This window comes from Solanum pennellii, chromosome 3, assembly GCF_001406875.1.
Source record: "Solanum pennellii chromosome 3, SPENNV200".
In the NCBI taxonomy this organism is placed as follows: domain Eukaryota; kingdom Viridiplantae; phylum Streptophyta; class Magnoliopsida; order Solanales; family Solanaceae; genus Solanum; species Solanum pennellii.
Genome location: NC_028639.1, coordinates 64,478,938 through 64,490,331, shown reverse-complemented (window position 1 = coordinate 64,490,331; position 11,394 = coordinate 64,478,938). Strand labels below are relative to the sequence as shown.

Sequence of the window (11,394 nt, the reverse complement as noted above, 5' to 3'; positions counted from 1 at the left end):
AAATAAAAATATAATGACATATTAGCCTTACTTGCTAATTAAAAGTAATATATGAAATAATATTTGAAAAAATAATGCACCTCAAAGCTTACAAATATTGTAACATTTCTTCCACTAATTCTCTACCAAAGATGACTACAAAATAACAAACAATTTTAGTGTGATATATAGTGTTAATGTAACCTTTCACATTAAATAATTAGAAGTTATGAATATGAAAGGTTTAAGAGGTTATGAATATGAAAGGTTTGAGGGTTATGAATATTATTAATACTAATTTAAGAATAGAATTTATATAATTAAAGAGGTATAAGTTTATAAAAAAAATAATTGAAAAAAATAAGAAAAAAATGTCAAGTAAAAGAAAAAAAATAAGAAAAAATGAATGGAGGTCATAGAGAGGTGCCACATCACCTCCTCTATGATCCTCATTTATATATATATATAGATTATAGCCACTTAAAAATAATTAATTACTCTCCATAACTATAGTTTGATAATTACAATTTGTAGCTACAAGTTATATGGAGAAGAGAGGCGAGCGAGACTGGGAGAGAGAGGAGAGAGGCGAGAGAGAGGGGGAAAGAGTGGGAGAAAGGTGAATTGTATATGTATATTGGTTAGATAATTGTATATTATACATATGTATTTGTATGTATGGCAAGAGAGATTGGGAGAGGGAGGAGAGAGGCAAGCGATACTGGGAGGGGGAGGAGAGAGGCGAGCGAGATCGAGAGAGGGAGGAGAGAGGAGAGAGAGAGGGGGACAGAGAGTGGAAGAGAGGTGAATTGTATATGTATATAATCGTATATTATATACATATACATTTGTATATAGGGCAAGCGAGATTGGGAGAGGGAGGAGAGAGGTGAGGCAGAGAGGGCAAAAGTAGGAGATAGGTGAATTGTGCATGTATATTGGTTAAATAATTATATATTATACATAGATATTTGTATATTCTGGAGAATTATACATATACAAATATGACTAATTATACAAATTCGAAGTCAGCCCACGTAATTAATGTATAATGTTAGTCGCGAGTGATAATTATAACAAACTATAACTATAATGAATAATTAAATAGTATAAATTTACTTTGTTGCGAAATTTTCCCAATATATATAACGCATGAATTTCATGCGCTATAACTAGATGTGTTCACATTTTTTTTTATTTGGCATTATTTTGGTTCCTATAGGTTAATACCTTTTCGACTAATCAGCAAAAGACGTTTGTACTTCATTTATTTGTCTATAGAAGCTACGTGTTAGCTTATAATTAGATTATTACTGTCATGTTTTATTTATTCATCATGTTGTTTTCAACTCTAACTTTTGAAATTAATTAGCTCAATGAAACCAAATCATCTGGCATTTATTTTTTGCTATCTCTCCGACTTTCTTGTATAGCTCGCCAAATCTTTTAAAAATTAATAAATAATTTAAATGTCCAAGATTTAATTACTTCCTAAATAAATAAATAAAAAAGTACAATACTTATCAACTATTGGGAATCAAATGCCGCACAATTTGTATTGTTGCTTGAAAACAATGACAAAGAAACATTCCAAATTGGCGTTTATACTTTTATGAGATTTTCTATTACTAAAATTTAGGTAACGATCGAAACGAATATTATTTTCTGGAAAACATAATAATAGGATAAATACGTGAAGCGATAATAACTATTAATTAAAAATTAGCTTATAAAATGAGAATTGTGCCCAAAATTATTTAAGATACAATATTAAGCGTGGGGACTCTAATTAATACCTCACCATGCATAGAATTGGACATTTAAACGAGGGGTGAATATAGAGTTCAAATTATAATCCAAAATAGTGTTAGTTCAAATCATGTTTATGCGTTAAATAATAGACTACCAAGTACAAATAATTGATGATTTCAAACCTAATAAATCAAATCAACCGTGGTGGAAATGAAATTTAAAATACGAGTACTTGATATTTTATGTGTTGGGTTTTATTTGCCCTAAATTTCTTACCATAAATAGGTTTTCCTTGTAGGAAAAGGTTTTGGATTGACTAATCCTTTTCTTGTAGGAAAAGGTTTAGAACTCTATAAATAGAGGCTTGTTCCTTCTAACTTAATGAGCATTCACAATGTAGTCTTAAGGGATTTGAGAGTTGTGGTTAGAGGGAGAATTTGTGGGTCACAAGCTTGATACGTTATCACTTGTGTAAACCTCCCATGTATTCCGAGTGATTTGGTTGAGGTTGTTTCCCTCTGTATTTTGTACTCTCATATTTATAGTGGATTGCTCATCTCCTTTGTGGACGTAGGTCGATTGACCGAACCACGTTAAATCTTTGTGTCTTTTGGTATATTTCTCGTTGTCTTCTTACTCGTGGTCTTTCGAGGTTTGCTTTGCTAGCTTCCGCGTTTACACCTGCTTATTTACGGTCCTAACATTATGAAGTTCAAATTTTAGATCCTTCTTTTTAGAGCAAGGCTAACTAGCATAGAAACTCAATATTGACCATAAAAATGGAAACACAACTCATATCCTCAACAAGTATGAAACATCAACTATGTGGAGCAATTACTTCTATTAATGAAAATTTAAATTTTATCACTATTCATGATAAAATGATCTGGATGGTGGTCGTGGAAGGCATTATTCATGACATAAATCCCACCACCCACATGAGTTAATTTCATCTTAATGTTGACATGAAATAATCCCCCCTAATGCAAGTGGTCCTATTTTTTTCTTTTTTATAGTCGACCTTCCTTTCATTTTTCCTAAAATTTAGTGGAGCTCCCTCTATGACGAAAAATATAAATTACTCACTTCATACATCACAACAGAAATGAACATAAAAAGTGCAATTATTAATCACTGGATTTATTTGCCTAAGTTACGACTTCTTAATCACCAAATAATAAAAAGATTTGAGTATGAATAAGTCACTATTACACAGCCTGGAGTTTTATTCAAATCTCTCTTTACACAGCTGTATTGCTGTTAAGATAACATAAAATACTACTCTCTGTTTTACTATGACAATCAGTATCAATTTTGTATTCATCTTTGAAGTTACTTTTGTACTTACAGAAGTTGTAGCATCTCCCTCCCACCATGACGAAGACAGAAAATTAACAAACGAGATATGTAGTTAGCAGCCTCAAGCAGAAAATGATGACGAATAAATCGATGTAAATAAGTTAATAAACCACATTTTACATTTCACAAAAACAGTTGTCTGACAAAAGAGGAGGAAAATGATTTTGCCTTCCGAGTAGTCCTTTCCGAGAAACTGAGTATGGATTAATTAGTTTACAAAGTACAAAATGTCTAAGAATGCAGAGGCTTCAATTTTCTTCCGTCCATCACTGCTACTCCTTCGGATTCAGCATTTTTTCCCCTTTCTGATTGAACCATTTATAAAATAATACTCGTCCTTTAACAATTGGACAATCTTTGGTTCAACCAGTCGATTATTTCCTGCATGATTTCTTCTCTTTCAAGTTCAAAGAGCAGGTCATGTAGCAACCCTTTATACAGCTTGATACTTTTATCAGTTGAAGAAGCCTCTTCGTAGAGCTTCTTAGAGCCTTCAGGGTCGGTGACTGCATCATCGGAGCCATGAAGGACTAGGAATGGTACTGTCAACTTGCACAGATTCTGTTGCAAGTAGGAAGTTATCCGAAGGATCTCGTAACCTGTTCGTACCCTAATGGATCCAGTGAATACTAGTGGGTCAGAGTACTTGGCGAGTAATGCTGCTGGATCCCTAGACACTGCAGCACCCCTTTTGTTTGCTGCACTGAACTGGTATCTTGGGAATAAAAATGAGAAAATTGGAGCAAGTACCTAATAAGTAAGAAAAAGGAACGTTGAGGCCCAACAGAAGATATTTATTCATAGAGAAGAACAAAACGAGGGAGTTCATTTGAAACAAATGCTTACTGTGAAAATCGGATGAGCTGGTTGAACTCCAACGGCAGGTGAAGTCAATACAACACCATCAATCCTAGATTCTACCTTTGGATCAATTGCTGCCTAAAAGTATTAATGAAGGGTAGTGTCAACAACAGTCTTCATTAACAATTTAATAGCCAATACGACAGTAAACTCATTTACCTTGAGGATTATAGCTGCACCAGTAGAATGTCCAAAGCAAAAGCACGGAAGTCCAGGATTTTCAGCTAAAATCTTTGACAGAAATTGTTTCTGCACAAAATGGATGAGAAATAGTAAATAACATTAACTTAAATGTTTCATTCTTGCCTGTTTTACTTGATGCATGATTCATGAAAACTAGAATAATCATACCATGTCATTGACAGCATCATCAAGAGAAGGGACATATGCATGCAGTCCATCACTTCCACCATGTCCTGCATGAAGAAGAAACTTGAAATTCAGAAAACGACATTCCCAAAGGATTAAAATTGGTAAAAGAACTATTTACACATTACAAAATGCATTTAGGTGAAAATGTTTCAATATACACAGTTAATTGAGTAATAAGCAATAAATAGCAGAACTAGCCCAAGGTTACAATGAGAGAGAGGAAATGGTGCCTCGAAGACAAAACCAAGGTTTCTAGAACAATAGATAAGAGTTCGATAGACCAATATGCTCTTCACAGTGATGCATTTAACAAATTTAATTCCCTTTTATGTTGATAATCAAGGCAGCAACAACGATAGACTTGCATCAAATATTACTTTTGGGACTTAGCCATTGTGAAAGCATGATAAAATATTATAATAATTTTTCCAATGAAATGCATTAAAATGGAGTTGTAAGCACCTTTTCCTCCCTCTATTATCCTTTCATGCACAGAGGCAGAATCAAAGATTCAATTTACAGAATCAGAGATTCAATTTAATAGCTTACTTATGCGAAGAAGCTTCACATGTAACATTTTCGCACCAAAGGCTGCTGATTGGAGGAAATTCAACTCCTGCAACATGCGACATAGATGCATAGTTGAAGACTGACTTTTCAACCATAATAACAGCAACTAAACAATCAATTTGTCACCCTTCTCTAAAGATTCATCAATAGATGAATATCAGAATTGCAAAGGTCAAGAAAAGGAAGAAAATGACATTCAGGTTTAGAACTGATAATGACCACCTAAAAGTTGTACTAGGAAAAGCTGTGCTTTACGGAGTGCAACATTTTATGATTTACTCTCACACATACCCAAATATCCATGTATTTCTTCATCTCTGTTGTGAGAAGAACCAACGAGTTGGTGGTAAATGCACAAGTATCAGTGTGCATTCCAATGAGTCCGTAGCTTGCCAAGTGATGCATGACTGCTAAAGATAACTCTTGGATAACATGTTGGCACTGATGCCTTTTTATTGTTATTGTTTTTGTATGACATTGGTATTCGTGGCAAACTTGTGCACACCTCAACTAATTCCACCGAGTATCTGCTATCTCCATCGGATTCCTTTCACCTCTCCTCCATTCCCCCCCCCCAAAAAAAAAAAAAAACCTCTAACCTAAGGAAATGGAACATTTTCATTTCTGGCTTTATTTTTCACTTTAAAACAACGATCAAAGAAGCTACAGCTAGAAGCTTAATGGAAAAAGTAGAGACACTTTATGCTGCTTACACTTTGATTATCACATTATATCAAGGTCCTAGCCTATTGAAAGATATGAAATATAAGCATTTCTTGATAATTTTCCGTAAGAGCCAATCATTTTAGAGCCAGTTAGAAGGAGAAGGTTAATGTAATTCTCAGAGCATTCTATTATTCCAGGAAAAGTATGACTAGGAAAATCAATACACACTGCAAAACTAACATAAATCCAGAAATTATTCAGCATAAACTTTATGCATTGAGGGTTGGCAGGAGCCGCACGTAATTAAAGAGGAAAAAATCTATAGGGGTTGAACAGCCATAAAGAATAGTATTCAGATAAATTAAGATGAAACAAATAAACAGAACTCAGGATACCAGAATATACAAATAACTAGAGATATATAAAGCAAGTAGTTTATAATGATTTGTTTTGTAAATCCAAAACTTACCAATCCAATCCATTCCATAAACTTTGAAGCCATTTGCATTTAGCTTCTTGGCAAAATCATTGTATCGGCCACTGTATGAAGAATGCAGAATCTTAAGATAATGAACATATGAACTGAAATAAAAAATCACAAGAGCCTTGCAAGACTAGTGTAAACCTGTGTTCATTGAGGCCGTGCAACAAGAAAACCAATCCCCTGCACCAAGACAAATAACATCATTAAATTTCATTTCAACAGTATGGAGCTAAACGTGCAATATAGATAATAACATGCTTTTGCATGCTCTTCTAGCTACTTGGAATCGAAGTATTTGAAGAACTTATTACTAGAGAAGGCAATTCGAGAGGGTCATTGTGGGTAACTTTGTTCCAATTTCTAAGAGGAACATTGGATTCTTTAATCCAAATAGATTCATATTCCACTTCATTCATATTCAGACTGAAGCATACAGGATTTACTGTATGTTAAATATGTATGTCTTTACACAAGTACTCCCTCCGTTCACTTTACTTGTCCACTTTAGACTTTGCACTCCCCTTAAAAACAATGATTAATATGAGTATATTACCACAATATCCCTATTAATTGATGTAACATCATAGGTCTTGGAAAATAAGTAATTAATGTTGAAAGTAAAACATGAAAAAAAAAAAAACTTAACTACTCCTTCACAATTTTGAGATACTTTTATCTTTATTAGTTTTTCTAAAAGAGAATGACACATCTTTATATTATATAATAATACTTTAAACTTTCTATATTACCCCTCATGAAATAATTTATAGTCACATAAATAACTATGACTTATTTTAAAACACAAATTTTATAACTCTTTCTTTCATTTTTAAACTTCATTTTCATTCGAACATCATCACTTCATTGATACTAAGGGAGACCCTCTTAATCAGAATAATATTTCGTATCCATATTTGTGTCCTATAGTGGAAAAAACGAACGAGCATAAATACCAGTCACAGGATGTCTCTTACGTTCATTTCTTCTTAATGTAAAATGTGAGCCAGATTTAACTTGGTTAGATATTTTGAAAAGAGCTGCCACGTTTTGGCATCTCATGCAGAAAACAGTTGCAGCTCCCACTCAAAGCCCATGGCTACCACACAGAGAATAATCAGAAAATACCATCACTAGTGACTTGGGTGGTGGGATTCTTGGGAATCGGTCCACTTCAAAGGACCACCATCTATCAAAATCTGCTAGTGGCTTCAATATTCCCCTTCAACTGCTTATAACACTCATTAATATCTCTTTCATCCTAAATTTGAAAGAGTATGTGTGTAGTCTATTAAGATAAGATTTACTTGAAAAAATATACATAAATGAAAATTCAAATGGAAAATAGTCCTTCAATTATTAAGAATCTGCTAATAAACAAGAACATTTTCAGCACTAATACAAAAGATGCTGAGTGAATATTATAAAGTAACTAAAAGTAGAGCATTAAAAATTTTGAAGCATCAAAATAATTGTAGACAACGCCACAAACCGAATTTTGAGTAGTAGCATCAACCTAGAGAATCATGATACAATGTCCTCTTTCCATTATTAATTAGTATTCTTTGTCCTTTTTATTTATTCATTTTTTCTTTTCTAGTGGTCTTTTATTACTAGTTCATTTTGATAAATGGAGAAATAATAACTATTTCTTAATTCCCTTCACAATTAGATAAAATGAAAAATTCACTATATCAATAATTTTTTTCTTAATAGGTGGATCAATTCAAAAGTAGACGAATAATTAGAGATAAATAAAGTAGTATATGTTAGTGAGCTGTCACACTCACAGCACGATTAAAACAAGGAGAATAAAGTTGAGGCTCTAAGCTCTGCTGGATGGTGGAATTTAAAGATAACAAAATTCCTTTCTAATTAAATCACACATTACAAAATATCTGCATTTCCTAAGCAGTAGAAGAAATCGCCATGCAACTTAGTTGTCAAGAGCTATTCAGTCCATTAATTTGTAATCTTATCCAGCCCGTACTAATATGAACTTTCATAGAGCGGTAAATTCGTACTGGTGTGTTTGGTCGATTTGAAAATGTTTTCTATTAGAAAAACTACTCATTTCTTACTTATTTTCTAATATTTAGTAGCTAATAGATAAAAAATAATACCCAAGAGTATTCATATCTAAGCTAACAAAACTTTTTTTGGGTGGGGAGTGGGGCTTCGAGATTTGAGGGGGTGGAATAGTCAAAAGAAAAAATAAGGGCGCTCGGAAGGTTAGGTTGGCAATATTAGGGTCGTTTAGAAGAGTGCATAAGAACAATGTTAGATAGAGTGTATTAATAATGTTTGTATTAGTCTCATATATATTAATTATTATACATAAATTATTTTTATGTATTGTTCGGTCTGACTCATTAAAAATAATGCATTGCATAAGAAATTAATTTACAAAGTCCATTATATGAGAGAAAAGATGTAAAAAAAATTAAGGGAAATTGAGTCTTTAATCATTCTAATGCATGCATTAATATTTGCATTACTAATACCTACAAATCCATTATATTAGCAACACATAACTTAATACACAATAAAGTGTATAATTAATATGCATAAATTAGAAAAAAAAGTATCAAACAAGGTAAATAATACACAAGGCATATATTATTTTTCCTAATACATAGTACCAAACGAATTTATAAGTTACTTATTGAACTTGTTTTTGCTATTGTAATTAAGAGAGTCGCTCTCATTAAGAAGTGTTCCGAAGATTAAAAAACAAAAAAGAGTCTTATCCGACAGCAACGTGGAAAGCAAGAGGGCTCACAACAAAGAAAATAACAAGGGCAAAAATGGAAACACAAAAACAAGAGAAATGTATTCAAACTTCCTAGTACCTTCCAGAAACGTCAACCGATAATTAGGTTATCAAACAAAACAAAATTTTCGACAATAATAAAAGGTCATATTAACGTTTAATCAAATCCCAAAAGTATACTACAGGTTTTGCATATGACTATTTAATTTTACGTTATCTTTAAGCGAAAATTTAATACTAATAAAACATATTCCATTTTAGCAATATTTTAGTAGTTTTAGCCAAAATAATCTACTCCTTTCTGGCCGACCCATTTCTTTTTCCGTCATAATTAAAGTTTGACCAAACATAAAAGTAATTAACAATTTAAAACTTTAAAAATATAAAATATTTATAATTATTTATAAATTTATTTAAATTTAAAAATTTAAAAAAATATGTCACGTAGATTAGAACGAGGCGAGTAATTAATTTCATTTTGGGATTTTGAGCTGACGAATTTACCTGACTTTGAAGGAAACAGGTGTCCAGGATTGCGTGAACATAGTTTCTCCTCTGGACGTAACAAAAAGCGAAAATTCCCTCAGCGTTTCTCTATCGTCTTCCTGAAGTACCCTTCTTATCGCCAGCGATCGTCTCGCCGCCACCTCCTGCTCCACCACGCTCTTCCACGGCACCATTTTCGATGGCACTCGAACCACCGGGCCTTTCCTCTCCACCGCCTTCTCTTCCTTCCCAATGCCGCCTTTCTCCTGCGACCCAGACGACGCCATCATCGTCGCCGGTGACGCCATCCTCCTCCGTCCACGAAATGGAAACAACAATAGCATTACAAAAGCATTGATCAAAAGGAACAAGCTCCTCAATACCTGTAATGAAAACAAGGCACTGATTCTTCCGCTAGCACCTGACGTCAATATAATCGTCGATGCTTCATTCGATTTCACTAATTCGACCGCCATTGCTGCTGTAATTATTCCTCTTCTTCTTCTTCTAGTCCCAAACGCTAACGATTTCAATTTCAACTCCGATAAATATTCCTCCAAATTTCTTAACCTCAATTTTAATTTTGGCTTTGCGTTGATATATGGTACGAAATGTGATTCAAATCGTCTGGGTTTGCACAAATTTTGACTTGTCAAGCAAACCATATAAATGTAACACTAAAATTCAGATGAATTAGATAAGGTTTTTGTTTGTGGAAAAAGCAAAGATGAATGCGGAAAATTTTGATAATCAAATGAGCAGAGAAGTGTTTGAGAGAAGAGAGAGAGAGAAAAGTTGGGCAGGCTGAAGGGGATGATGTTTTTTTTTTCTTCTTTTTTTTTTCTCCTCCTTGGGTATCGGCGAGAGGTTTCAGCCACCACTTCCCCTTAAGGTTCCGAGAAGTGATGAATAAATAATGGCTGAGAGAATTACGCTACAAAATAGCGGTACAAGATACTACCACGTGTCGACTCAACACATGTTCTCATATGCGGCGATATTATCATGGTTTTGGTTTCGCTTGTTTCCTATCGTAAAATAGCATAAAACTCATCAATATTTACCTCGATTTACGGTTTAGATAAAAATTAAATACGAATCAAAATTTTTGACTGAATTCATTAAATGAATTAGCTTTATTGGGGTTTGGTTTAATTTAGTTTTAAATTTGAAAATTAATTTTAATCATAATTTTATTAGCTTTTGATTAATTAAGTTTTAAATTTTAAATATACTATAGTAAGATACTCTATTTAACAACACAATAATATATGCGAGCGTTCCTATTAAATGTTTAAAATTAAATAATATAATAATGAGATTTTACATTTTTGATTCCTCGATAAAGAATTAACGTATTTTTAAAAAAATATATTTGTGAAAGAAATATTTTAGTAATAATATATGTGAGATGATATTTTAAAAGTTAAAAAAACCAAAAATAACTAAAGAAAAGAGAAATTGATGTGATTGGAATGATTTTTAAAAAACCTAATTTTGATTATATATTATAAAATACCTAAGAAATTGAAATGGTGTAATTTTGTAAAAAATAACCAATCAAACCGTCCTTTTATTAGGGGTGTCAATGACGCGGTTTTATCGGTTGTTTTAAAAATTATATCATCTTAACTTTTTGGAGAATTTATTATATATAACCAAAATTAAATTTTTGAAATCATCTCAATCATACCAATTTCTCTTCGATATTAGTATGATTTGATTAATTTTTGATTTTTTTAACTTTTAAAATATCAGCTCAAAATATGCTTAAAATATTTATTTCACAAATGTATATGTTCTTCAAAAAGTACTTTAATTCTTCACTAAGGGTGTGTTTGGTATGAAGGAAAATGTTTTCCATGGAAAATATTTTCCTAGAAAATGTTTTTCTGGAAAATAAGTAGATTTTGGACTTATTTTTTCATGTTTGGTTGGTGAGTAGAAAATATTTTCCGGAAATGATTTTTAGTGTTTGATTTATGAATGAAAAATATTTTTGAGGAACATCTTTTATTTTTACTAAAATAATTTATGAAATTGAAAATATTTTTTAAAAACAATTTTCTTTTGAGTGGTGGTGATAGGGGGTGGG

The 11,394-nt window shown here is 32.3% G+C and overlaps 1 protein-coding gene across 1 annotated transcript; it reads right to left on the bottom strand.

Moving 5' to 3' along the window:
* Window positions 1–3,163: 3,163 nt before the first annotated feature.
* Window positions 3,164–10,200, bottom strand: LOC107012216 (monoacylglycerol lipase). The gene is made up of 7 exons (XM_015211993.2): window positions 9,318–10,200; window positions 6,185–6,223; window positions 6,029–6,099; window positions 4,303–4,367; window positions 4,111–4,200; window positions 3,937–4,029; window positions 3,164–3,840 (listed from the first exon to the last, which is right to left on the bottom strand). The coding sequence occupies exons 1-7, from the start codon at window positions 9,962–9,964 to the stop codon at window positions 3,430–3,432; spliced, it is 1,416 nt and encodes a 471-aa protein (XP_015067479.1). The 5' UTR covers window positions 9,965–10,200; the 3' UTR covers window positions 3,164–3,429.
* Between the last annotated feature and the right edge of the window lie 1,194 nt (window positions 10,201–11,394).

What these genes read in the sequence shown, in the direction of transcription:
- LOC107012216 (XM_015211993.2), bottom strand. Translation starts at nt 9,964, where the DNA reads ATGGTTTGCTTGACAAGTCAAAATTTGTGCAAACCCAGACGATTTGAA. An exon ending in CACGGCCTCAATGAACACAG is followed by an intron (nt 6,100 to 6,184) that starts GTTTACACTAGT and finishes TTCTTCATACAG; the next exon opens with TGGCCGATACAATGATTTTG. An exon ending in ATGATGCTGTCAATGACATG is followed by an intron (nt 4,201 to 4,302) that starts GTATGATTATTC and finishes CATTTTGTGCAG; the next exon opens with AAACAATTTCTGTCAAAGAT.